A 24518-nucleotide genomic window follows, 5' to 3' on the forward strand; every position below is an offset into this window, starting at 1 on the left:
GATTCGTTTTTATTCAATTTCTCTGAAAACAGCTGAATCACATCACACAAGCCACTCACATAACAGACCTTTAACATACAGTAACCAAGCACACAGCCAAACCACACAGAAGAGATGAGAGGAAAAGGAGGGGAGAGAGGAGGAGTTCTTCTCTACCACGCGCAACAAAATGACAAGAAGCCTAGTTTAACTAAAAGTAAATAATATCTCGGGAATCTTTGCTTCCTTTGTTACTTCCACAGCTTCGTCGTTGGTTGCTTTTTTTGTCTTTACGATGGCGTGGGCTTTTCAACGTAGTTGCGCCAGGAATCGGAACATTTCAGAAGACAACTGAACTGACAGCTACGGTCACACTACTCTGACAGTTCCACAACCACTAATTTGTAACGTCACTATTATTACGGTTACAATTACTACTAGCATTCACCAACACACAGAACCTTGCTCTAACCCCCGACACATTCTCATCACTCGCACAAAACATAGTCTACAGAACAGAAGTAGCTCTATAATCTGCGTCCTGTTATTGAAACGGTCAGGGCCTCGCTGCTTCAAAAATGCAGCCTGTTACAGCAAGGTTCATATAGTAATAATAGCAGTAGTGACGTTAAAAAAGGTTGTAGCGAAAGCGACGAGAGCATAGGAGGAGAGCTGCCTGTCAGAATAGTGTGAGCGCAGCTTAGCTGACAGAAGGCTGGTCGTCTGAAATGTTTTCAATCCTGGCGCGCGCAATAGCATGGAGTTGCCGCTCTCTGCACTGGAAAGCCCACGGTGGGAGGCTACGTCGTGACGCTAGGGTCCATGGGTAATGTAGGAAATCTCGCCGTCTAACGTTCGTCAGAGCAGCGGTTTACCGTTCATAATTTACTGTACTCGGGCGCTACTAGCCAAATTGGCGGATAGGTATTTTTTTCTACTAGCCAAAATTATTTTTCACCCGTGTTTGGCGGGTTGGCGTGTGTTAATTTAGAGCCCTGCCTACCACTACCATCAAATTCTAAGTATTCATTATGACTGGAAAAATAGCAGTTTTCATTCATGAAAAGGGGGATCTTCTCCATGGTCTGCCATTTTGAATTTTATTATTTAGTAAACTTTCATGAAAAGATCAAATTTGGCAATACATTATATAGCCTATTTCTTATATAGGCTGGCTAATCTTACATAAGCAGACACACTTTCAATGGGTTTATTTTTCTAGTAAGACAATTATTTAGTCAATTATTCAAGTCATTCTACCTAAAAAAACAGCATAGAAAAAAGGCCTCCAGTAAATAATCACACATAACAAACCTAAAATGTTGATTCTGGCTAATACACTCCCCCAGGAAAACAAAGATGGGCTAACCTAATCTGGCCTCAGACGCATTAGTTAACCACTTAGTAGGAAGGCTATCAGAAATGACCTAGTGTTTTGTGTAGCCTCTCTCTCTCTCTCTCTCTCTCTCTCTCTCTCTCTCGCTCTCTCTCTCTCTCTCTCTCTCTCTCTCCCAATCTCTCTCTCTCTCTCTTAATCTTTTTATGTACAATATTTGCTGGACATAGGCCTACTTCAAGTTTTTTTTTTTTTAGTGCAGGTTGAAATCATCACTCTCTACCACTATGATTTCTCAGATATAGGTTTTCATTGTTATCAACTCTTGAAACAGTTTTGTTTGCTCTGTATTTTAAATATATGGATAAGCATCATAAAAGTGAAATACATTCAAGTTCAAAGAAATGTCTCTTAGAAACAACTATCAAGCCTGTTTTACAATTTCAGCCTGTTTTTATTTTATTGTTATATTATTAGTATTATTTTTAAACTGTCAGCCAGTCTGTTGATGTTTACATCTGCTGGGGGCCTGGTGGGCTGCCTATCCCGCCTGTCTACTGAGGAGAAGAAATCCAAGATGTCTTCCTCGCGGTTCCTCCACTCACACTTTCGGCGATGGTTGCGTTGACCTGTGGCATGCCGGCCCTCTGGCCACCGAGTTTCTTCGTGTTGATCATGTTCTGCACAGGCCCATCTGGTGGTAGAGGAAGCTGGAGTTGGGAGCTCTCTGGAAGGCCTCCTCCAGAATCATGATCTCACCTGAGTCCATGATCTCACCTGAAGTATGACATGTTACACAACTTTTGACAATATCTGCAAGAGGGGTCTCGCTTTGACATTCAATTCAAAATGAAGTCGACATGAAGTGAGGAGAGCTGGGACTGTGCCTGAGTTTACTGTCCTCAATTACCCTGCAACATGGCCTCTGGTGCCACCTGCTGGGCACTGCTCTGTTCTGCAGTTGTGTGTGCATTTTCTTGCTTGTCAAGACATGAGAAATGAACAAGACATTCCAAATCATTCCAATATTCCTCTCTAATGGGCAGCAACACCATTTATTTCTGTAATCCCTTACCGCAGAACCTTACTGTCGCCAAAATTGCAATGGCTATCTTCTTCTGTTACTTAATACTGTTACTATTTAGGCTCTCGGTAATGTCCTAGCAATGTTATTATGATGTAGTTGAGTATTCTCACCAAATAGGGAACAGGTCTGCAGTGACCCCATCTGCACTAAGAGGCTACATCATGTTCTCTTTAGTAATTACAAAGGGGGAGTGTTTGTTTTTTGTGGGTGCATTATGTAGCCTACATAGAGCAGGAGAGGACCATAGTGGCAATTTGTCACAAATAAGAGGAACTAGGCACAATAGACAACAAATAGGATCACCCAATATTATGTTTATTTCAGACTTTCTCATCACGCAACAGGAGACAAGAAGCCTATTATTTCTTTTCGTTACATTTTGCAGGTTATAGGGAAATGTCACCACAGGTAGACAAATCAGAAAGCATTTGCCTGGCATTTCCTGCTCTTGCCCGGCTGTCACACCTAGCTCCTACACAACATTACAGTATATTACATTACACTTAGCTGACGCGTTATATCCAAAGCCACTTAGAGCTATCTATATACAGGGTATTGGTTACAGTCCCTGGAGCAGTGTGGGGTTAGGTGCCTTGCTCAAGGGCACTTCAGTCATGGATGGAGGTGTAGGGAGAGGTAAGGGTGGGATTTGAACCTGCAACCCTCTGATCTTAAGTCCACCTACCTAACCACTATGCTACGGCTGCTCTTACATGGATGTCATGGCCTTAGAATGGACATTCTGATCATTACATTGCATTTGGCAGAGACTTCTATCCTAATAAACTTACAATCGAGGACGTAATCATAGTAAATACAATACTTGCAGATACAAAGTGCACAGGAAACATACAGATAACACAATATACATACAGAGACATACAATAAGTGCAAACGGCAAAGAGGGTGCATTCATAATATTTGAGACAAGCAGTGGGTGGCCACACGCTCCTAGACGTGCATTTAAATACCTACTGGGCACAGGTCAATATCACATAGACAAAGACGATACAGTTACATTTGTCTGAACTTTGTTGGACAATGGGTGTGACACTCTTAACAGTCAAATCAAAATGACCGACATATACCGTAGTATAAATATCATGAAACTTGTGTGCTAACGAAATCCAACAAAACCTTTTTCATTTTCACTCAGGCATGGAAATACATTATAAAGGTGAACTGTGTAGGATGGTTGCCAAATAGGTATTGCAACTATGCTGCTCATTGAAACTGTGCTGCCTATTGCCAATTTTGAGGTTTTCATGATCATTTACTAAATAATAAACTAATATTTACCAGTATGACCAAAGTACAGCAAGTTTCGCAGCAAAAAAATGTGTATTTCTGGAAATTCAAAATGGTGGACATGGAGAAGATCCACCCTTTCATGTATGATAAGTGCAATTTTCTCAGTCATAATGAATACTTAGAATTTGATGGTGATGGTGATGGTGAAAAAGGTAACATTTGTGAATGGGCAACATTTATTTTGGAAAGAAACTGCTAAATATATTACACAGTACACCTTTAATGCCCGAGAAGTGCAGAGTGACTCATCATCAATAACAGCAAGGAGACATGTGGTATCCCTATGACAACAATACATACCGTATGAAGCTTTAACAACGTAGACAGTTGGGTTGAATGCAAAATGCTAATATGATGAAAACTTACTGTTCAGTCAGTGCAAGAGGTGAGTTATAAAGACACATGTAGAAGACGATGTACTCGATACATTTTACTGCAAAGACAAGAGCTCGCAGTGTGCACTGAGATACTCGTCATTGCTGCAGTCGATCTCCATCGCTTTCTCAAAGCACTCCAAAGCCTGGCTCCTCTTTCCTTTCGCCTTATGGACAAAGCCCAGAATCCCAAAGGCCTCAGCATCTTGATCGTCTCTGGCCAGACGTTTCTCTGCCATTTTCTTCAAGCGTGAGGCACTCTGCTTCCCCTCGTATGTTGCCGGTCCAAGTGTCAAACAGTCTCTGTAGTGCTTGATGGCCAGTGTTTCACACTTTTTGTGGTACTGCTGAAACTGAGCATAGTAGAGGTGGGTCACCTGCAAGGGGTCAGGGTTTGCCCTGGCAGTGTCGAAAGTGGCTTGAAACATCTCCTCAGCCCGCGCAATGTTGTTGCTCTCCCCGTAGTGCACTGCTAGGTCGGTCATAGCGGAAATGAAGTTCATCTTAAGGGTCGTGGCCTGCTCCAGGTGATAGATTATCTGGCGTCTGAGCTGTGAGATCTCATGACCTTTGCCCTTGCCCCCTCTGGTGGCAAACAAGTTTGTCTTCTTAGTCTTGTAGCACAATGCCAGCTGATGGTGAAGAAAGGCAGCGTTCTGGGTGCGGTCCACGGCCCTTTTGAGCAAGACAATGGACCGCAGAACCACTGTGGCGGAAATATTTGCCTACGTAACGGATCACGTGTGGGTTGCTTGGATCCATTTCCAGAGCATCTGCAACCAACTCCTCGCTCTCCTTGTACTGCTTCAAAAGGTTCAGCCTCAGTCCTAACAAAACCCTTAGCACTGCATCCTGTGGGTTTATCTCTATGGCTCTTCGTAGTTGCTTTACCGTCTCTGAGTCTTTAACTCTTCCCGTCTCCTTTTCTGTGCGATAAAGAGCGATGGCATAGCCAGCATTCCATTCACTGCTGTCTGGCTCCAGCTCCACGGCTCTTTTGAAGCACTCCTTTGCTCTGTCATAATAATTGCGGGAAATCTTGAGAAAGGTCCATCCTTTCTCACCATAGACCTGTGGGTGAAGGACAGTTGGAGACCCTGTAGGGAACTTCTGCATAATATCAGCAAGCTTCTCCAAGTAGCTCTCACACTGAGGGTATTCTCCACGCTGGTAATGGAGCCAGGCATAGTTGCCATACGTGACAATGAGAAATGGCTCACAGTCCTCGCCATGATGTTCTCTCGCAAGCTCCTCCGCCTGGACTAGGTTTGCAATGGCATCATCTGAAAACTCCTGCAGATATCTAACATAGGCCAAAAAACAGTAGGATCTAGCTGCTCCTTCTTTCTTGCCCAGGTCAAGCTCAATTTGATCCTCCAGCCTTGTCTGAAGATCTGACAGGTCTACGTTTTCTTTGGTCAGAGTCCAAGTGAAATGACACTGCAGCTTTAGAAGCTGGGTTTTCAAAGCTCTGTCATGAGAAAGACTGAAAAAAGAGAAAACAAAAAGGCATGAATTTAATATTCATTTTTACTAAGGATGCAGCATACACACAGCATCAAAATGAATGCATGAAAATACCTGCTAATGTTCGAACATGGCTTATGGTCATGGTTGTCTTATGGAAATTGAACACCCTTGCCCATAGTGACATCTGATTATTATTTTTTTAGAAGGTTATTTCCAGAATGCATGCTGCCTTTTCACAAATTTCACATTTTCTTCATGAATATTTATCACCAAATCCCAAGTATTAACAATGGATTAGAAGTATGCACTTTTCATAGATGAATAGGTGGCATTTTTCTAAAATCATATGTGAATCTCTATTTAATATAGATCTTAAATATAATGTATTCATATTAATTTATGCAAATCTTAAATTACCAGTCTATTTTGGTCATTGAAAACCTGCGCCCCCAGTGGCATCATAATTTAATTGCAATTTAATACCAACTATCCCATAGACTTCCATTACAATACATAATAGGCCTATTACCAGAAAGTTTTGTAGGTTATTGCGTTATAAAACCGAGGCCTATGAAACACCTGTAGTAGAATATTTACTGTTGTATTTCCCTTGGACACATGCAAAGGCCTATAATAAAAAGGCGTGGCATTGACTTGCCAATTTCGGCATTCATTATTTCAATATCCAATATCTAGGCTATTCCATGTATTCAAACGTGTCCAATTCAGCCAGTTTGTGCATTCAGTTAAGATTGCAGAACGATAGCAACCATTGTAGGCCTACACGTCTTGTGTTAATTTACGATGGTAGGCTGACAGAAATCACAAGATCCGGTAATGCAATAACGGCGAATGGGTCTGATGAATTTGTATGACTGACTTAAGTCTTTATTGTACAAAACTTCAATCAAAATTATGAATTATAAAGAAATCAAATGATATTGAAATATGAAATTATAATTGACATATTATTTTCCCCTCCCTTGGAAGGGCAATATCAGCCAATGTGGGCAAAAGGGCCGTTGCTCGGGCACCGTGGGCAACTATGCTCTGCACGTGCCTGCTCCTACCTGGGAATCCGTTCATGAGGGTTATTGCGATTTGGTCTTGGCGCTGGGGGCAGATGATCGGCACTCGGACCTGCTCTCTATTTCGTATTGAAAATCACTGTTCGCCGCCTCTCCAGCGTTCATTCGTTATGAAGTCTAGTCTATTATATGGAATGTTTTGTAGTGCTGATGGCTTCAGTGCACGGGGATTGGGGAAGCAGTGAATCACCGCGGACTAACGCAATTCGCGCGCGCCTTTCTGTGAGCTTCATTTCTTATGAATGTATTGTGACAGCATTGTGAACTTAAACGATCTGCGAGGCTGTAGCTAAGGCTGCTTTTTGATAGCGATTTTGACAGCGGTAAGAATTTCACTTCAATGCTCTCCCCCTCTGTGTCTGTGTGAAGGTACACCAGCTCAGGGCTCCTCCTCACAGAGCCGTCCTCAGTGGTCCTTGCGCGCCCTGCGCGCCCTGCGCGCCCTGCGCGCCTTGCGCGCCCTGCGCGCCCTGTGGCAGGCCATGTAATAGCAGCGTGACGAACACACACAAATTCGGGCGGCAGGCCATGTAATAGCAGCGTGACGAACACACACACAAATTCGGGCGATCACATAACCTCCTGGCGGAGGTAAAAAGAGCTAAGAGAGACAGAAACATGTAGCCCACATCACAGAAATATATTACAAAAAGCAAGACAGAATAATTTCTTCATTCATCCCTCTTGGGATGAGAGTATCCAGAGTGTGTATCCAGTAAGCCTCCCTTTTCATTTTTCTATTTGTATTTTTGTTTTGTTTTGATTGCTGGAACGTGCGTAATTGTTGTAAAGTTAGAATGATGGGTATCCATTGCGTCTCCCTCTAGTGGTGCGCTTTGGGTACCTGCACTGGGCTTTTTTGGAGACACCTGCGGTGGCATTTTGGGTAACTAAGTTTATTTCAGTCACACCTACTGGGATCAAAGGCGAAATCGCCATTTCACACTGAAGAAGGGTGTAAGCCCGAAACGTCTGTGATGTGAGGTGATTAAAAATGTAAAAAGAAATCTGATGAGTGCTTCTTTATTCACTTTCTTTTGAATTCATTCATTGACGAAGTTAAGCACCCAGTGTAAAGTATAAGAAGACAAGGTGTTGAGCGCGCTTCCTGATCTTTCTTGGATTTGATTCTGTCTGTTCAACATAAGATGACAGGGTGGGACATGACATGACAACACACATCACTATCACTGCACCCCTCTGGTAACGAGTCCCAGCCAATGAAAATGTAATAAAGACATCAGAATATATTGCACTGCCCTCTAGTGGTGTGACTGTGTTTGAAGAAAACAAATAGCCTACTATATATGTTTTAACTTTCATTGGCCAGCTACAGTAGGTGCTGAATTTAGATTCCCAGTACGGTGTTTTGTGGTACATAAATTGAGATTATTATTATACCAGTGTTGTTCTTAAACCAACCCTTAGATTGCTACAAAGATTTGTATGTTTATGTTTTATATTTTATGTTTATGTTTTAAAGATAAAATTACAGTATATTTCCATGGCATTATGTTGCAGTTGTGGGAACATATCATCACAACAGAGAGAGAGAGAGAGAGAGAGAGAGAGAGAGAGAGAGAGAGAGAGAGAGAGAGAGAGAGAGAGAGAGAGAGAGAGAGAGAGAGCAGTGTGGAGGAGGGAACCTAAGGAGGAACACTCCTCCCACATAGTGTGCCTGACACAAGCTATCCAGTAGAAAACAACAAACAAACAAACAAACATGAATGGGATAAAACATATAAAATGGCTTAGCTTTCATTTTGGCCCTACTCACTGATTTCATGAAAATAACAAAGTTGAGAGGAACAGAACAACAGAACCAAATTATGGAATAATAGCCTACAGATATGGAATAGAGTTATAAACATGTCATGCCACAATCTTGAACCAATTCATTTTTAAAGCCAGTCACTGTACAAAGTAAGGCAATGTGAGGCCACTAAATTGACATCTTAATTTTAATTATCACACTTATTATGAATTACTTTATTAAGCAGAATATTGCCCTCAAGTCAGACAATGGCTGAATTCTCAACTGGTGTCACTTCATGATGCCTCTTGATCATCCTTTGCCACTCACTTATTTATCATTTACTTTGCCTGTTTCCTGAAGCCAGTAGGTGTGAGTGTTGTGAATGTTAATGCAAGGTAAGTGTACTGTATTTTTGTTGAGTGTATACCAAACACAGAGGTTGTTCAATGTGCTTCATCAAACCGTGAAAACAGAGGAGATAAAACGATAAAATGAGAAAGGACATGATCATTTTTTCAGGAGCTCCATGGAGCATGTGACTTTTTATGAGTAAACACCAGGTGTGGCCTATCTGTTGAACTCCCATTACACCACAGTTACAACCAGCCAGGGCCGGCGCTAGGCATAGACAGACTAGGCGGTCGCCTAGGGCGGCAAATGTCCTGGGGGCACCAAGGCCCACAGAATTAAGCTAAATAAAGCATTAAACTTTACATTTAATGGGCAGTCAGTATATATATAGTATATATATATACTGAGTGCCCATTAAATGCAAAGTTTAATATATTATATACATGGTACTAGGTCAGCTGTGCGCTCGATCAGATGTATGACATTATGTTTACCGATGTCAAATTGCACAAAAAGGAAAGGTTAGTGTTCGTCTAGGGCACCAAATTGCCTAGAACCGGCCCTGCAACCAAACAAAAAATTGACCTTTCCGCTAATCATAAACACCACCATCCAGGAACTCAGTCAAGGACTTGGTTGTCTCCATTGACATGCATTCATCAAATCAGGGTATTTTTAAAGTCGTATTTCATAGGTATTTAGCTGTTTTATGTGGACAGAAAAGATCATGCCTTTGAATAGTGGCCACAAATTAGAGAGTAGTGGGAACAAGGACTGTTGTATGCATTTGAAAGCCACATACACCACCCCATAACTTCCCATAATTATGGAAAGTATATGAAGAGTTCAGATGCAAAACCCCCTAACTCCATTTCTGAAGACCTGCACTTCTATTTTTTTTTCTCAGAGGTTTGGTTTACATTTATGTACTTGATAATACATAGAAATAGTTATATATATATATACATGTATACATAAATAAAATAAAAAATATGCAATTTTGATAGCTTTGTATTAAATAAAAATGAATTAAGATTATTTTCTGAAAAGGCACTTAGGGGTTTTTGCATCTGAACTCTTCATATTGTAAAATTACACAAAAGTTTTAAAGTTTTTTTAACGAGTTCTACAAGCTTTTTACATGACAGTGAAAAAAGGTATACATTTTTTGGTAAATTTCCTCCTGAAAGTGGACCCTTTTGATTTTGGTGAATCTGGTATGGATAAAGTTGGCCTCCAAATTGTACACGGCATTTGCAGATCATGTGTATGACCTTGTTTCTATGCTTCATACATATACAGGTAGGCCTACTACATACATATGAATAGCTTCATTGCAAAATGATGTATCCATCATTTGCACTGACGTCACAATATCACGTAATCGATTTGGCTGGACGGCAAAAGTGCCAGTAGTTACACAGTAACCAAACGGCAGTTACTTCGTTACAACCGGAGATCGTTTATTTTTTCGTTGTTTTCATTATTTCATTATTTCCAAATGTCTCGTATGCTGTCAGCAGAGGTGGCTCACTTAGTTGGAGCACACAAAAAAAGATATTTGGATAAAATAAGGCTGTGTGGACTGCAGATGGACCCATATCTGCTACCTCTTTCAACTTTCACTGACATAACCAAAGCCAAGCGTTTACCAAATTTCACACCACACGACTTGTATCGGTACGTTGTGGGAGGTGTGTCTCCCTACACCGGAGAAGAGATAAAGGCATACAAAAGCCTGGATGCCTACCAGTTTTCTGTGGCTGGTCATGTGACAGCAGCTCGGTACTGTCACATTGGTGATAATTTCATCGTGATGGCTCAGGTAAGATATTGGTTAAACTAGGCTACACCTTGTTCATCAGTTTGTTTACACGCGTAGGCTTACCGATTATAGGACAATATTGGATTGGAAACGAGCGGACACCGACTGCCTTAAGTTGCCTTAAGTTGTGTCCTCCTACCTTAGAGATGTGTCTCTGTCCTGGCAGACTTTGGGCTACCTCCAACAATGTTTTCCCGGTGTAATGTGCGGGTGCGAAACGACGGCCTTCTCGGAGGATGTTAAAATGTACGATATCCCACGGTGGCCATAGCAATCATCACACTATGGTTGTTTGTTTCTTTGGCTTCGTATTGTTTTTCTTCAGTCTTCTTTTACATGCAAGCAACAACCTAACATCATAGGCTGTAGCCACTTGCTCGATCCGACTTCTTCCCTGTGCTAATGCATGTGTTCCCATAAATGTATCATTATAATTGGTAGGGGGCTCCCTCTAGAGGCGTTGGTTAACCATAGCCTAGAACTAAACGTTAAAAACGAACCATAGGCCTACTTTTCTGAAACCTCGAGGTGCTGTATCTAGAGACTATAATTTACAAAAATACTCCCCTGGTAGTGGTAGGCCTACACAAATAGGCCTATTTTCTGCCTTTACATTACACATGGATCCTACCTTTTGGGAGTTGGTCAATATGCCTTTTTTTATCATGCTTCAAACATTAATGCTATGATTAGGCCTATTATTATTATTATTATTATCATCATCATCATCATCATTGATGTTGTTTTTAATTCTAGGTTCATCATAGTCAAGCTCTCACTGCACCAAAAGTAAAGCCATGGGTTGTGGTGGACAGAGATGGCACAGTTGTTTGTGGCCACTGCACCTGCAAAGCGGGCCTTGGTGAGGTGTGCTCCCATGTTACTGCATTGCTCTACACCTTGGACTCAGCGGTTAAACTTCTAGAAACTAGGAGCTGTACAGATGGACCGAGGCAATGGGGACTCCCGTCTGCAGTAAAACTTGGCAAGGATCTCTTCGCTGAGGGGTCTAGCATTGATTTTTCTGTTCCAGACAAACGATCAGGCCTATCTGAACAGCAGCCCAGACAACATAGCAGTGCAGGCAAAGGAAAGCTAAGCCTGTCCCCCGAGGCTACTGAACAGTTTTACAGAGACTTAAACAATGCAACATCCGACCCAAAGGAGAAGAGTGGTCTCCTGAGAATCCTGCCAAATTATTGCTACCAGTTCCAGCCCAGGGTGGTGTCTCTAGGCCTGCCACCACCTCTTACTGAGCTGTTCAATGCTCAGTACCGAGAGTTGTCGGACGCAGAGCTTGCACAAAAGTGTGATGCTGCCTTTGATGACATCAAAGTCACACAAGAACAGGTAGGCCTACTCTACTTGTTACTTGTAATCTCATATCATCACGGTTTGTATCCATGAATATATCATGTTACTCATTTAATTTTTTATTTTGTATGTTGCAGGCAGTAACAATTGAGGCAGAGACAAGGAGCCAGGGACAGTCAAGGCTTTGGCATGACTTGAGGGCTGGAAGAGTTACGGCTTCCAGATTCAAAGCTGCTGCTAGGACAGACCCTTTAAATCCATCAAAGTCTCTAATCAGGCAGATTTGCCACCCACACTTAAGCAAGTTTTCAACCACTGCGACAAGGTAAGTAACATGAAAGAAATATGTCTTTTTATAAAGGTAGCAAAACAGGTTAAACAGTAATGTCTTTGGGGTGGGTGGTATTTGCTGTTGGCAAGTGGTTTAAAAAAGGAATTAATACTACAAATTGAAATTCAGAGCAATAATTGTACTGTATGGCAAAATACAATACATGGCTAAAATTAAATAATGTGTTTCCTTTTCTAACCAGATGGGGTTGCCAACATGAAGAGGCTGCCAGACAAACTTATTTTGCCTGGGCTTCACAGCAACACCAGGGCCTGACAATTAGGGATGCTGGTCTTCATATCCACCCCAACTATCCCTACATTGGTGCTTCACCAGATGCACTTATCAACTGCACCTGCTGTGGAGGGGGAGTACTCGAAGTGAAATGCCCACATTGTGCCAAGGACACAGGGGTCCTGGGAGTAGATACCAAACATTTCGGTCTAATCCAGACTGACAATGGAACCTCACTAGACACCAGACACCAGTATTACTTTCAGGTGCAAACTCAGCTCTTTGTCACAGGACAACAGTTCTGTGACTTTGTCGTCTGGTCTCCCACAAATTTTTTCATACAGAGAATACTACCAGATCCAAACTTCATGTCAGAAATAATCCCAAAGGTGAAGGCATTCTTTAAATTAGGAATTTTGCCAGAATTGCTGGCAAAGAAATACACATGGCAATGTGACGACAAGGAGGAGTAGTGGAAAGAATATTTATTATATGCATGTACTTCTGATAACTTCTTGATACAAATTACAATTGTTTTTGAAGAATTAAAAAAAATCTTTGAAAAATTGAATTAACTGATTTCTGCATTTATTTAACTATTCAATTGGTACCACTGAGGGGCAGAGGTTTGTAAGAGCACATGCCACTCTGACAATTTTATCTAGTGTGGTGTACCCATCTTCATCATGAATTTGGAGCAGTGTAATCGGCACAGGCCCTTGAAGCATCCTGTATTTGCATCTTGCCAGTCCAATAACCCTTTCCACATGTATGCGAACTGATGCTACCCTCCTGCTGTCTTCTACGTCAATGGCACTTAACTGTTTTTTCCCACGTGTAAATGCAGGTGTTATAACCCTGGCACAGTACAGTCCAACCTGTTCATTGATAGGAAATCCTCTGTCAGCCAGAATCAGGTCGTCAGGAAGCAGATGGTCCAAGAACCCACTGTTGGCAGTGATGTGAGGGTCTGGTGTTCGGCCACCCCAGCCCTTTGAAATGAAGGAGATCACTCCTTGTGGTGTTATTCCTATGAGATACTTCATGGTGTTGTGTGACTTGTATTGCGAAAATGTCTTCGCTCTGGCTTGAAAGTCTTTCGATTTTTCAATGAATATTTCAAAGCAGTCAATAATGGCCATGCAGTTGCCAAACTCCTTCCTGAAGCACATGGGTAGTGAGACCTGCACTTCCTCTCGTTCAGGCCACACTACAGACGCAGGCACTATTAAGTCATTCAGCTTGTCAATGGTGGTATTGAACACTCTTGAAATAGTGCTGGTGTGGACCCCAACTAAATAAGATAGAAACTGAAGGGGCAAGTTAAGCTTCAGTCTCATTAACGTTATGATGAGTTGCTGGAAACACGTTAGACTTGTGTCTTTCAGGAAGGGATGCATCACATTAAATAATGCCATTAACACATGCACGTTCTTTAACCCAGTGACAGTTGTGACCTTCTCGTCTTTTGTGTATGCGTTCTCAGCGAACAGCTCCGACGACATAGGCCTACGTGCGTCTTTCAGATCCATGTTTTCGTTGCGCAAAGCTTGACAGTCATTCATCAGTGCGCATATGTCATCTGACGAGAGGTCAGTTTGACAGCATGCATCCCTGACGTTGCTGTTATCCTCACAAACAACCATGTCATTCTCACCATCACCATCCAGAACTCTTGATTGCAATTTTGCTTCTGCTTGTTTTCTTTTCATGCTTTCTCTGATGTCAAATTTCTCCAGCTGCTTGAGGGCTCTCTTCTTTTCTGGCGACTTGGTGAACGCGAACACCGTGGGCACGTAGTTTGGCGACAGCGGATCATCACTCTTTGAACCTGGACAAAGATCAGAAAATGTGTCTTATTCACTGTGGACGTACACATTCTGCGTGTGTCGGCTATGTAAAACTTTGCTGATCAATTCGCTACATTGTATCGGTATTCACAAGCCTGCGACATGGCGTCAGTTGCTATGGCGAATTTGAAGTTGTTCAAGTTCATAAATCAGCCCATAAAAGTTATCTGAATACGGGAAATTAGAAATGTAGTGTTAAAATGTGAGAATAGGAAGGTAGAACTACATACCGTGTAAAAAATGTTCACTGCATAGCCGTGTGAAATCAGTTGGCTGCCAGTCCTTTCGATTGATTGCGGCAATCCACCGCTGTCTTCTTATTATATTTTTCGGTATACGATAAAACATAATACCTGGCTTGCAGCCTTGTCTATTCACGCATCCCACAGCACAACATGCGCACACCATTTCTGGTTATTATGTTATGTTATTAATATGATAAATGTCTTGCGTTACGACCTTGCACTGCATAGGAGGCTATGTTCTTCATAGGCTGATCATTCACTTTTGCCGTCCAGTCATAACGGCACTAGAACGTTGACGTCACATGCAAATCATGGATATCCATTTTGGAACATTTGGGAAATTGACATTTTTGTATTGGGCATTCCATTGTTTTGCATCGTGGAATGCATTGTATACTGTATACATTTAAAAAGCATGCTCTCAAAATATTTGAATGACAAGAGTTCACACGTACTAGATAATGGGACTTCTGAACAGTCATTTCCAGTAATAAAATGCAAAAGTCAAGAATGGTGGATACGTTGTTTTGAAATGAAACTCTTCATATAATAATTCTATATGAGATATATGAGGGGTGTCTAACGTCTGGGTGGGCTCCGCCCCCGCCTTCTTTTGCCTGTGTCTCATTCCGCAGATTGGCGATGGCTGGAGCTGGTTGGCTTTGATGGAGGCTACTATAAACGCCTGCCCCCTGCTCTCGATGAGAGCCAGTTTCGTGTTTGGTTTTCCCAGTAGGCCTACATTAGGCACACATGCATTACACTATTATTTTACTGATCTTTTGCATATAAAAATAAATACTTTATGTTGACTTGACGCTGCGGTTTGGTCTGGTTTCTTTTTTATGCTTCGGCTGCCTTAAGCCAGTCAGTCCTAGCATTTGGGGGCTTGTCCATGAACTTACACGGGACCTCTTGCACCCAAAGCGAGAATCATACCCCTGGACTAGTGTTTCTCAACGGGGGTGGAGCAACCCCCCTGGGGGCGTTGAAGAGCTCTGGGGGGCGTTGAGAAGGATACAGCTGAGAGGGGACGGTGCAATTGCCATTGGGGGGCATTAGTCCATTTAATTTTTGAATACTAAGGGGGATGTTGTCAGGGTTATGATGAGGTCAAGGGGGCGTTGGGAGGCGAATGATGAGTCCAAGGGGGCATTTGTCCAAAAAAGGTTGAGAACCACTGCCCTAGACCAACCAGCTCCAGCCATCTCCAATCTGCGGAATGAGACACAGGCACAAGGAGGCGGAGCCCACCCAGACGTTAGACATCCCAGTCCTAACACTGTAAATAGAACATTTCACACATGCGTAGAATAGGTAGAGATAGGAGGTCAAAGTTCATTTATATGACACTACGCATCACATCTCCCACTACAGATGGGATTTCCAAATCACACATGTATTTAAATATATTAACAAATAATTTAGTCAGTCAGTGGAGTTAATACTAAGTGTGTGTGTGTGTGTGTGTGTGTGTGTGTGTGTGTGTGTGTGTGTGTGTGTGTGTGTGTGTGTGTGTGTGTGTGTGTGTGTGTGTGTGCGGGGGGGTCACAAAAGTTTAGAATGGTAAAATTAAGGGTCACTTAAGAAAAAGGTTGGGAACCCATGCATTAGACATTTGTGCATGTACACCACCAGGGCCCTCCAAGACAGGAAAGGTATCCCATGTTCCTGAGGTGCAAAAGAGGCAAGATGACACTGCCGAACGTGGAGAAGCTGAAAAACGGCAATGTCACCAGGCACAGCTTCAGCTGGGGTTCCAGCGGGATGACGTCGGCCAATCCAAACACGAGCAGCGGAGGAAAGTAGGAGAACATCACCATGACGACGGTGTTGGTGACGATCTGCAATGCCCTCTGCTTCAGTGGGTGGACGCCGCTCCTTCCGGAAGGATCCGGCTTCCTCAGAGCGCAGAGGATGCAGACGTCGGCCAGGACGATGATGGGCAGAGCGACGGCGTAAGGCAGCACCAGGAAAGAAGAGCTGACGAGCTGTTCATGCCCATTCGCGAAATACAATCCGTAGCCTGTGGTCAGCATCCACACCAGCACACACGTCGCGTTCACAACCGCCACCTTTTAGAGGAGAGGACAATGAGGAAGATGAAAAGTGCACTGAGCATGGACGACCACCCATTGTTCAACTTGATCACAAAAATTGGCGGAAGCCAAAGGCTCCTCCTACCTGGATGCTCCACCGAAAGGTTTAGAAGATCTTTTATTCCTGCAGCTATCAGAATTTTGAACAAACAGCTGCTGAGTGACTTTTTAATGGTATTATAATGTTGTTGAGATTCTTTGTGTATTTTTAATTATGGACTTTATGTATTTATTTATTAGCTCTTATTCATTACTGTATGTATTTGTCCTGTCTTCCTGTTATGTCTTGTGTGTATGACCAGGTGGCACTCAATAAAGTCTCTCTCTCTCTCTCTCTCTCTCTCTCTCTCTCTCTGTCTCTCTCTCTCTCTCTCTCTCTCTCTCTCACTCACCCTGTGATTGGAGCTCTGCACCCGGACGTAAGCGATGGGGTGGACCACGGCGAGGTAACAGTTCACGCAGGAGCAGGCCATGAACAGGGGCCGGCCGGCCATGTTGAAGGAATATAGGAAGTTCATGGCCCTCAGCATGGCTTCGTTCCGCATCGCCATGACGTTGATGACACACGGCACGACAGAGAGGTTGTACAGGACGTCCATGACTGCCAGGTGGAGGACGTAGAGGTCATTGGAAGACATAGAGGTCGACGGAGAGGTTGCAGAGGATGTAGTAGAGGTCAAGGTCAAGCTCTTGCACTCCCTCTGCAGCAGCAGCCACAGCAGCCAGATGCTGGCTAGCGCCCCGATGCAGGCGCAGGGGATGCTGAAGGTTGCCCACAGCACCGGGCCCACCAGGAGATCTCTGCAGAAGGGGTCCATCTTATCCTCCGTCTGGTTATCGGAGCTCGCGTTGACGGCAGAGAACAAGGCTCGGACAACCATCATGACTCCTGTGGGTGGGCAAAACAAGCCAATAAACAAACACACAGACAAACAAAAGTTTGTAGGGATCGGAGGGGAAGAATTAAGTGTATGCATATTCTTGTTTCCTGAGAACAAGGTCTGGACAACCATCATTTTAACTATTAACAAAAGACACAAACGATTTTAGGGATTATTGAGCAAAATAAAACTTATGTACATGTCCATGATATCCATCTATTTACCTGACCACATGACCTGACATCTAATCACAAAACAAACAAATACAAACACACAAACATGCAAACAGATGTAGGGATTTTAAAGCAAAAAAATGCATGGCATCCAAATGGATATGAGAGCTCATGTCTCCTGAGAACAAGGACTAGGCCACCATCATGACCCATGTCTACAAAACAAACAAACAAACAAACAAACAAACAAAAAAACAAACAAACAGAGCAGAGAAAAACTCCATTGCATGAGTCCATATCAGCAACCATGACGGCTGCTTTTGTTTGCAAAACAAATTGATGAGTTTCTGTCTCAATTTTAAATGCAAAATTATTTGTTGTCAGTAAGTCTAGTACTGGTGAGTAGGGGTGTATATAATAATCCATTTGATATCGATGCATCAATCCTACAGCCCACAATTCAATTAATCGATTCCTCTATAAGAGAATCAATTAATGGTTATGGTAACAATACTGTCCATAATAAAGATGCCCCTCAAATGAAATGCATACAGATATTCAGCTTTTGTTGATTTATCTAAAATGAATCAAATCGTGCAGCATTCCCTTTAAAGGGACACTGTGCAGGAAATGGTCAAAAAGGGTACTACAACTATGCTGCTCATTGAAACTGGGCTGCCAGTTGTCAAATTTGATCTTTACATGAAAGTTTTCTAAGTAATAAACAAATATTTTCTAGTATGGTCCAAGTAGAGTAATTTTTGCAGCTAATAATGGCTATTTTTGGAAATTCAAAATGGCGGACCATGGAGAAGATCCCCCTTTTCATGTATGAAAATTGCAATTTTTCCAGTCATAATGAATACTTAGAATTTGATGGTGGTGGTAAGTATTCATGAAAAAGGTAACATTTGTGAATGGGCAGCATGAATTCTGGAAATAAACAACTAAAAATCTCACACAGTGTCCCTTTAAGGATCGAAAATAGTCAAATCATTGGCCTAAAAAAAATCGATATCGCATCGAATCTCCATGAAGGGTGTGATTTACACCCCTAATAGCGAGATGAACAGTCAACAAAGTTGCATAATGGTGCAAAATGCAATGCCATAGATTACCAACAAGACTACAATAGAAAGTTGAAGATGTTGATGAGGAGTTACCTTTCACCTGATGTGATGTCTTCTGTTTATCTGTTAGCAGGTGCTGAGACCAAAGAGCTTGCTGGAAAATGTATACCTGATGTACAGATCATATATGGATGTGTGTGATTTGAATAGCCAGGTGTGTATGGTTGGTATGTTGCTTAAAGGGACACTGTGTGAGATTTTTTGTTGTTTATTTCCAGAATTCATGCTGCCATTCACTAATGTTACCTTTTTCATGAATACTTACCACCACCATCAAATTCTAAGTATTCATTATGACTGGAAAAATTGCACTTTTCATACATGGTCCGCCATTTTGAATTTCCAAAAATAGCCATTTTTAGCAGCAAAAATGACTGTACTTGAACCATACTAGAAAATATTAGTTTATTACTTAGTAAACTTCCATGTGAAGATCAAATTTGGCAATGGGCAGCCCAGTTTCAATGAGCAGCATAGCTGCAGTACCTTTTTTGACCATTTCCTGCACAGTGTCCCTTTAAATATTAAGACCTATGGCATACTGTGATTCTGTGACAAAACGGCTGTAGGTGTGACTATACTGAATTCAGACTAGTGACTCACACTAATAGTAATAATAATACTTACATAGCGCCTTTCAAAACACCCTAGGTCGCTTAAATAAAATAGTTTACTCAGGTGCGAGACTGTGAGGGATTACCACAATATACTGTATTCAATGAGGGATTGCCACTATATACAGTTTATTTGGATGCTTTATAGCATAATGCCTGTACAGTACTTGTACAGTACAATACTTGTAGGAATAAATACTTGTGGAATAAAACAACTTTGCAACCGTGTCAACAATGGTGTTTCCCATGGACAACCAGCAACACATACTCTAATAAAGACAGTTGTATAGGTACTCTAGGTGTAATGTATGTGTGCTGTCTATGTCTAATTGTCTATGTCCACACCTAGAGTCTCTAGAACAGGCGTCACCAACGTGGTGCCCGTGGGCCTATAAAGAATATTTCCTTATAAAGTATAAGCAATTTATCATTCAATCTGGTGTGAATTGCGAATGATGTCAAGACATCAGTAGAGGATTTTGAACAAAAGTAGCCCTCGGGTAGCCCTTGGTTGCCCCTGGTAGCCCTCTGACCCAGAAAGGTTGGGGACCCCTGCTCTAGAGTATATGTCTATGTCTGTATGGCGAAGTAAGAAACATACAGTATCTTACATAGTATGAGCTTTACATTGTCTGATTATATAATAATAGAAAACAGACAATGAACTGCAGGTCACAGGTGCTGCTGCCCAATGGAAACTAGAGATGCACCGGATCCAAGATCCGGTTCCGGATCCGGCAGGATAATAGGGTTTTTCACAGGATCCGGATCCGGTTCCAGGATCCAGGATACGGTAGCCGCGGCTTTTCAGTCACAATAGTTTGAGCCAACGTGATAAAAAGGGATCACGTGTGTGAGTAGGCTATGTGTTTCAACCCTTTCGTAGGATCCGGTATCCGGTTCCGGATCCGGCAGGATCTTAAGCAGTGGATCTGGTATGCGGCAGGATCCTAAAAATCAGGATCCGGTGCATCTCTAATGGAAACACTTTTGTGTTTATATTGCAATAGAAAACAGACAATGAACTGCAGAGGTCACAGGTGCTGCTGCCGAAATGCAAACACGATTGTGTTTATATTGCAAACACACCATCCATGATCCATCATAATGCCCCTGACCCTGACTGCTGAACACCTGGGTATTCAAATCAGTGTGTGGCCTCTTCGGAGGTATTTCCGATAGTAATATGGGTGCTGAAAAGGTCAGTCTGAATGCCTTTCATTTTTAAATAACATGATAAACAAATTTACAATCAATGTAGCCCCATAATGCACGCCGTACCTCCTGTAGCACGCTGTGATAGTCATTAACCCATTGACGCCTGGGGCACCTGCAAAAAAAGGTGCTGAATGCCTGAGCCTAAAAAAGCTGCCTCAGCCTATAAGAACTTAAATATCTCAGCTTCTGAAGCACATGAAAATATACACCAAGTTACATTTTAAACACTAAGACCCCCATCTTTCATTAGAATGTGTTCATTCATCTCAAGCAAACAGAGATTTTGAATAAAGTTGTCTCAAATCTCATGGGCCTGGATGTTGCGTAATGCAGCTCCAGGCGCCAGGGCCAATGTTGCGCAACGCAATATCAGGCATCAAAGGGTTAAAACGTTAACTACCATAGTACTACCCTATTGTGACATAACACGGGGCCTTTAGTAATGCACTATGACTTGGTCATTGCCATTCCGGTAACAGCAAATATATAACGGCGTGTCTTAATGGGTTAACACAGAAAAGACACAAGTGTTCTTGCCCAATAATATCAGCTCAGCTTGTTATAGGAACACGGCATCGTCATCATCCTCATCTCTGTCCCTATGATGACTGCTGTAGGACACCTGTGTATTCAAATCCGTGAACGCCAACCGTGTCACTAGATGTCAACCCAAGCTAAACATCATCCATCACCTCTCATGGCTATTACATTACAAGATGCTCCTTTAGGGGGAGCTGGCAGCAGGTCTGAGGTAAGTGTAATAGAGTAGAGTGGGCCCTGCCGTGGCCAACTGGTAGGGCACTCGCCTGCCATGCGGCTGACCTGGGTTTGATTCCCGGCCCGGGTCCTTTGCCGACCCCTCCCCGTCTCTCTCCCAATTCGCTTCCTGTCCACCTCTCACACTGTCCTATCAATAGCGTTGGAAAAGACAAAAAAAAACAAAAAGTAATAGAGTGGAGAGGTGTAGAGTAGTGTTTCCCAACCTATGGGTCGGGACCCAACCTATGGGTCGCCAAAGATCCACAGGGGGTCGCGGAGCCCTCTTGATTTTAAGGGGTTTAATTTTAAATACAAGCCCATGTTGAATAAATGCATTTAACTAATAAATGCATTGAAGCAACAAATAGTAAGTGCTACATTAATCATTTATTCTATATTTGACCAAAGACGAAATTGAGGAATAAAATAACTAAAATTAGTTTTCGCAGGAAACGGAGGGCATTATGTGACTCTCTCTCGTGCGGCTGCTTACACAGTTGGGTCACCAAAGCTTACAATCGTAAAAACATGGGTCCCTGAAGAAAAAGGTTGGGAACCACTGGTGCAGAGGGAAGTGGCTCTTCATTGACCCCAGTCCAGATTTACATTGGAAATGTATAATTTCCTTAAAGGGACACTGTGTGAGATTTGTAGTTGTTTATTTCCTTAATTCATATGGCAAATTCACTAATGTTACCTTTTTCATGAATACTTACCACCACCATCAAATTCTAAGTATTCATTATGACTGGAAAAAATGCACTTTTCATACATGAAAAGGGGGATCTTCTTCATAGTTGAATGTCCAAAAAATAGCCATTTTTAGCTAGACTCTACTTGGACCATACTAGGAAATATTTGTTTATTACTTAGTAAAATTTAATGTAAAGATCAAATTTGGCAATAGGCAGCCCAGTTTCAATGAGCAGCATAGTGGCAGTACCTTTTTTGACCATTTCCTGCATTGCTTTTATAGCTGATTATTTTATATTGCTATAAAAATATATTTGTTTTGACAATGAGTACAGGCATTTTTTTAACATTGCAATGTGCATTTGACACTTGACACTATTGGCACCTGGTACATGTGTAGCTACCTCAGCTGGAGATGGAGAGTGTGTGTGTGTGTGTGTGTGTGTGTGTGTGTGTGTGTGTGTGTGTGTGTGTGTGTGTGTGTGTGTGTGTGTGTGTGTGTGTGTGTGTGTGTGTGTGTGTGTGTGTGTGTGTGTGTGTGTGTGCGTGTGTGCGTGTGTGTGCATGCACGCCGTGTGTGCGCTGACATCTGACCTCATGTGTGACGTATGGACAGCTGCTCAGTAGATGGCCCTGGAATTCAAATCTAGACTGGACGTTGCCATATAAATGTCATAGACACAGGGTACCCTGGTCTGGGCATATACTGTACATGTTACACCACATGAGAGAGGTCTACTACACCATCCATACAGGTATGATCAATACAGGATGAACTATTATGCTGGGAAATACACATTTTGCATGTAATTTAACATATATGAGCTGTTCAGGACACAGATCTTGAGGACATTAAGATGAACTTCAAGTGTTGTGGAATCTCACTGTGAAAAAAGTGATTTTCTGATCCAGATCTTTCCTGTATTTTAACGCAGAATTTTAAAAAATTGTTTTATAGGTATTACCATGTCTACAGAGTTCGCATCGCCGAATGTCACCAACAACATCACTAGTGTGGTATTCGATCCATATTCCTGTACCGATAGGCCTGTTGGTTCTCTGGTCTGGTCCATATTCTGTGGGACTTCTGTATTGGTCGGTGTACCCGCTAGCTTTTGGCTACTGTGGGTGTTCGTCCAGAAGCACCGTAGTGGCTTGACTAACGACGTCTTCATGTTTAACCTCACCATCATGGACCTGATCTTCAACATCCTCCTAATTCCCAACGTGGTAAACTATTACACTTGGCAGAATATTGAGCTATTCATGGCACATTCATTCTTCGAATTGTTTGGTTTGTTTGGGCGACCCCTTGTTATGACGTGCATTTGCGTGGACTGCTACCTGGCCGTGATTCACCCCATTTCATATATGAAGACCATGAAAAGGAGATACAAAATGGTGGTCTGCGCTTTGGTCTGGATCTTCACTCTAGTGTATGGTGCCTCAATACTATATGGGCTAGCCACCATGCCTTCAACTGTAACCTCACTCCAATTTGTCATTCCTTACTTATTCTACCTCCTAATTATTGGACTCTGTGACTTTTTTGTCCTGTGTGCATTGAGAAAGCCTGATCCGTCTGGAAAAAACACCATCCATCCGCAGAAGCAGAAAGCTCAGCAGACCATCATCAACAGCTTGGTGATGAGCATCGTGGCCTATCTGCCTCCCCTCGTCTCAGGGGCCTTGCAGTCCCTGCGCCCCGTTAGCGCTGAGGTGTTCACGTGTGATATTTTTATTCCTTGTTTGATTGGAGCCTACCTTGGAAGTAACATCATGCCCATATTGTACTTGGACAATCTTGGCAAACTGAAAGGTATGTGGGCATGTATTAGAAACAAATGTGGAAATACTATATAAATTGCTTGTTGTTATTCACCCTACCCTGGAAGTAATTCTATGTAATGTGTTATGCCTATGTTTTACTTAACACGGACCAACTGAAAAATATGGGGAGATGTTTTGGACACAGAAATGCATATAATGTAGGCCTATACATTGACATTCAGAATGAACAAAACATAGCTATTTCATACCAGAAGGAGCCTTTAATTTTAATGTGAATGATTGTATTGTATCTTAAAGGCCATCATTTCTTCAGCAGTTAAACACCGTCTTGACAGTGAACAAAATTCAAAAGACACCGCACACTGCTTACTTCTAAAGAGCGAACCTGATGACGCACTGGGCAAAATGCGTTGTTTGCTCCGAAAAATAAATAAAATAATAATTAAGTAAGATAAAGTAAGCAGTGTGCGGTGTCTTTTGAATTTTGTTCAATGATTCACCTTCTCCTGCCTCACACCTGCATTGCTGTGCATTGCTGAGGGCTTGTGCACAAGGACTCTCTTGAACTTTGACTGTCTTGACAGTGTTGTATTCATTGTGTATTGGATG

General features: G+C 42.3%; 1 protein-coding gene and 1 pseudogene across 1 annotated transcript; both read right to left on the reverse strand.

Annotated features, from left to right (window-relative positions):
• Positions 1-4143: 4143 nt before the first annotated feature.
• On the reverse strand, positions 4144-7584 carry LOC134467069 (interferon-induced protein with tetratricopeptide repeats 5-like; annotated as a pseudogene).
• A 5342-nt stretch (positions 7585-12926) lies between these two features.
• Positions 12927-14776, reverse strand: LOC134467521 (uncharacterized). Its single transcript, XM_063221380.1, has 2 exons — positions 14537-14776; positions 12927-14287 (listed from the first exon to the last, which is right to left on the reverse strand). Exons 1-2 carry the CDS (start codon positions 14712-14714, stop codon positions 13053-13055), a joined length of 1413 nt encoding a protein of 470 aa, XP_063077450.1. The 5' UTR covers positions 14715-14776; the 3' UTR covers positions 12927-13052.
• Positions 14777-24518: the final 9742 nt, after the last annotated feature.

Source organism: Engraulis encrasicolus, chromosome 17 (assembly GCF_034702125.1).
Source record: "Engraulis encrasicolus isolate BLACKSEA-1 chromosome 17, IST_EnEncr_1.0, whole genome shotgun sequence".
NCBI classification, from domain to species: Eukaryota; Metazoa; Chordata; class Actinopteri; order Clupeiformes; family Engraulidae; genus Engraulis; species Engraulis encrasicolus.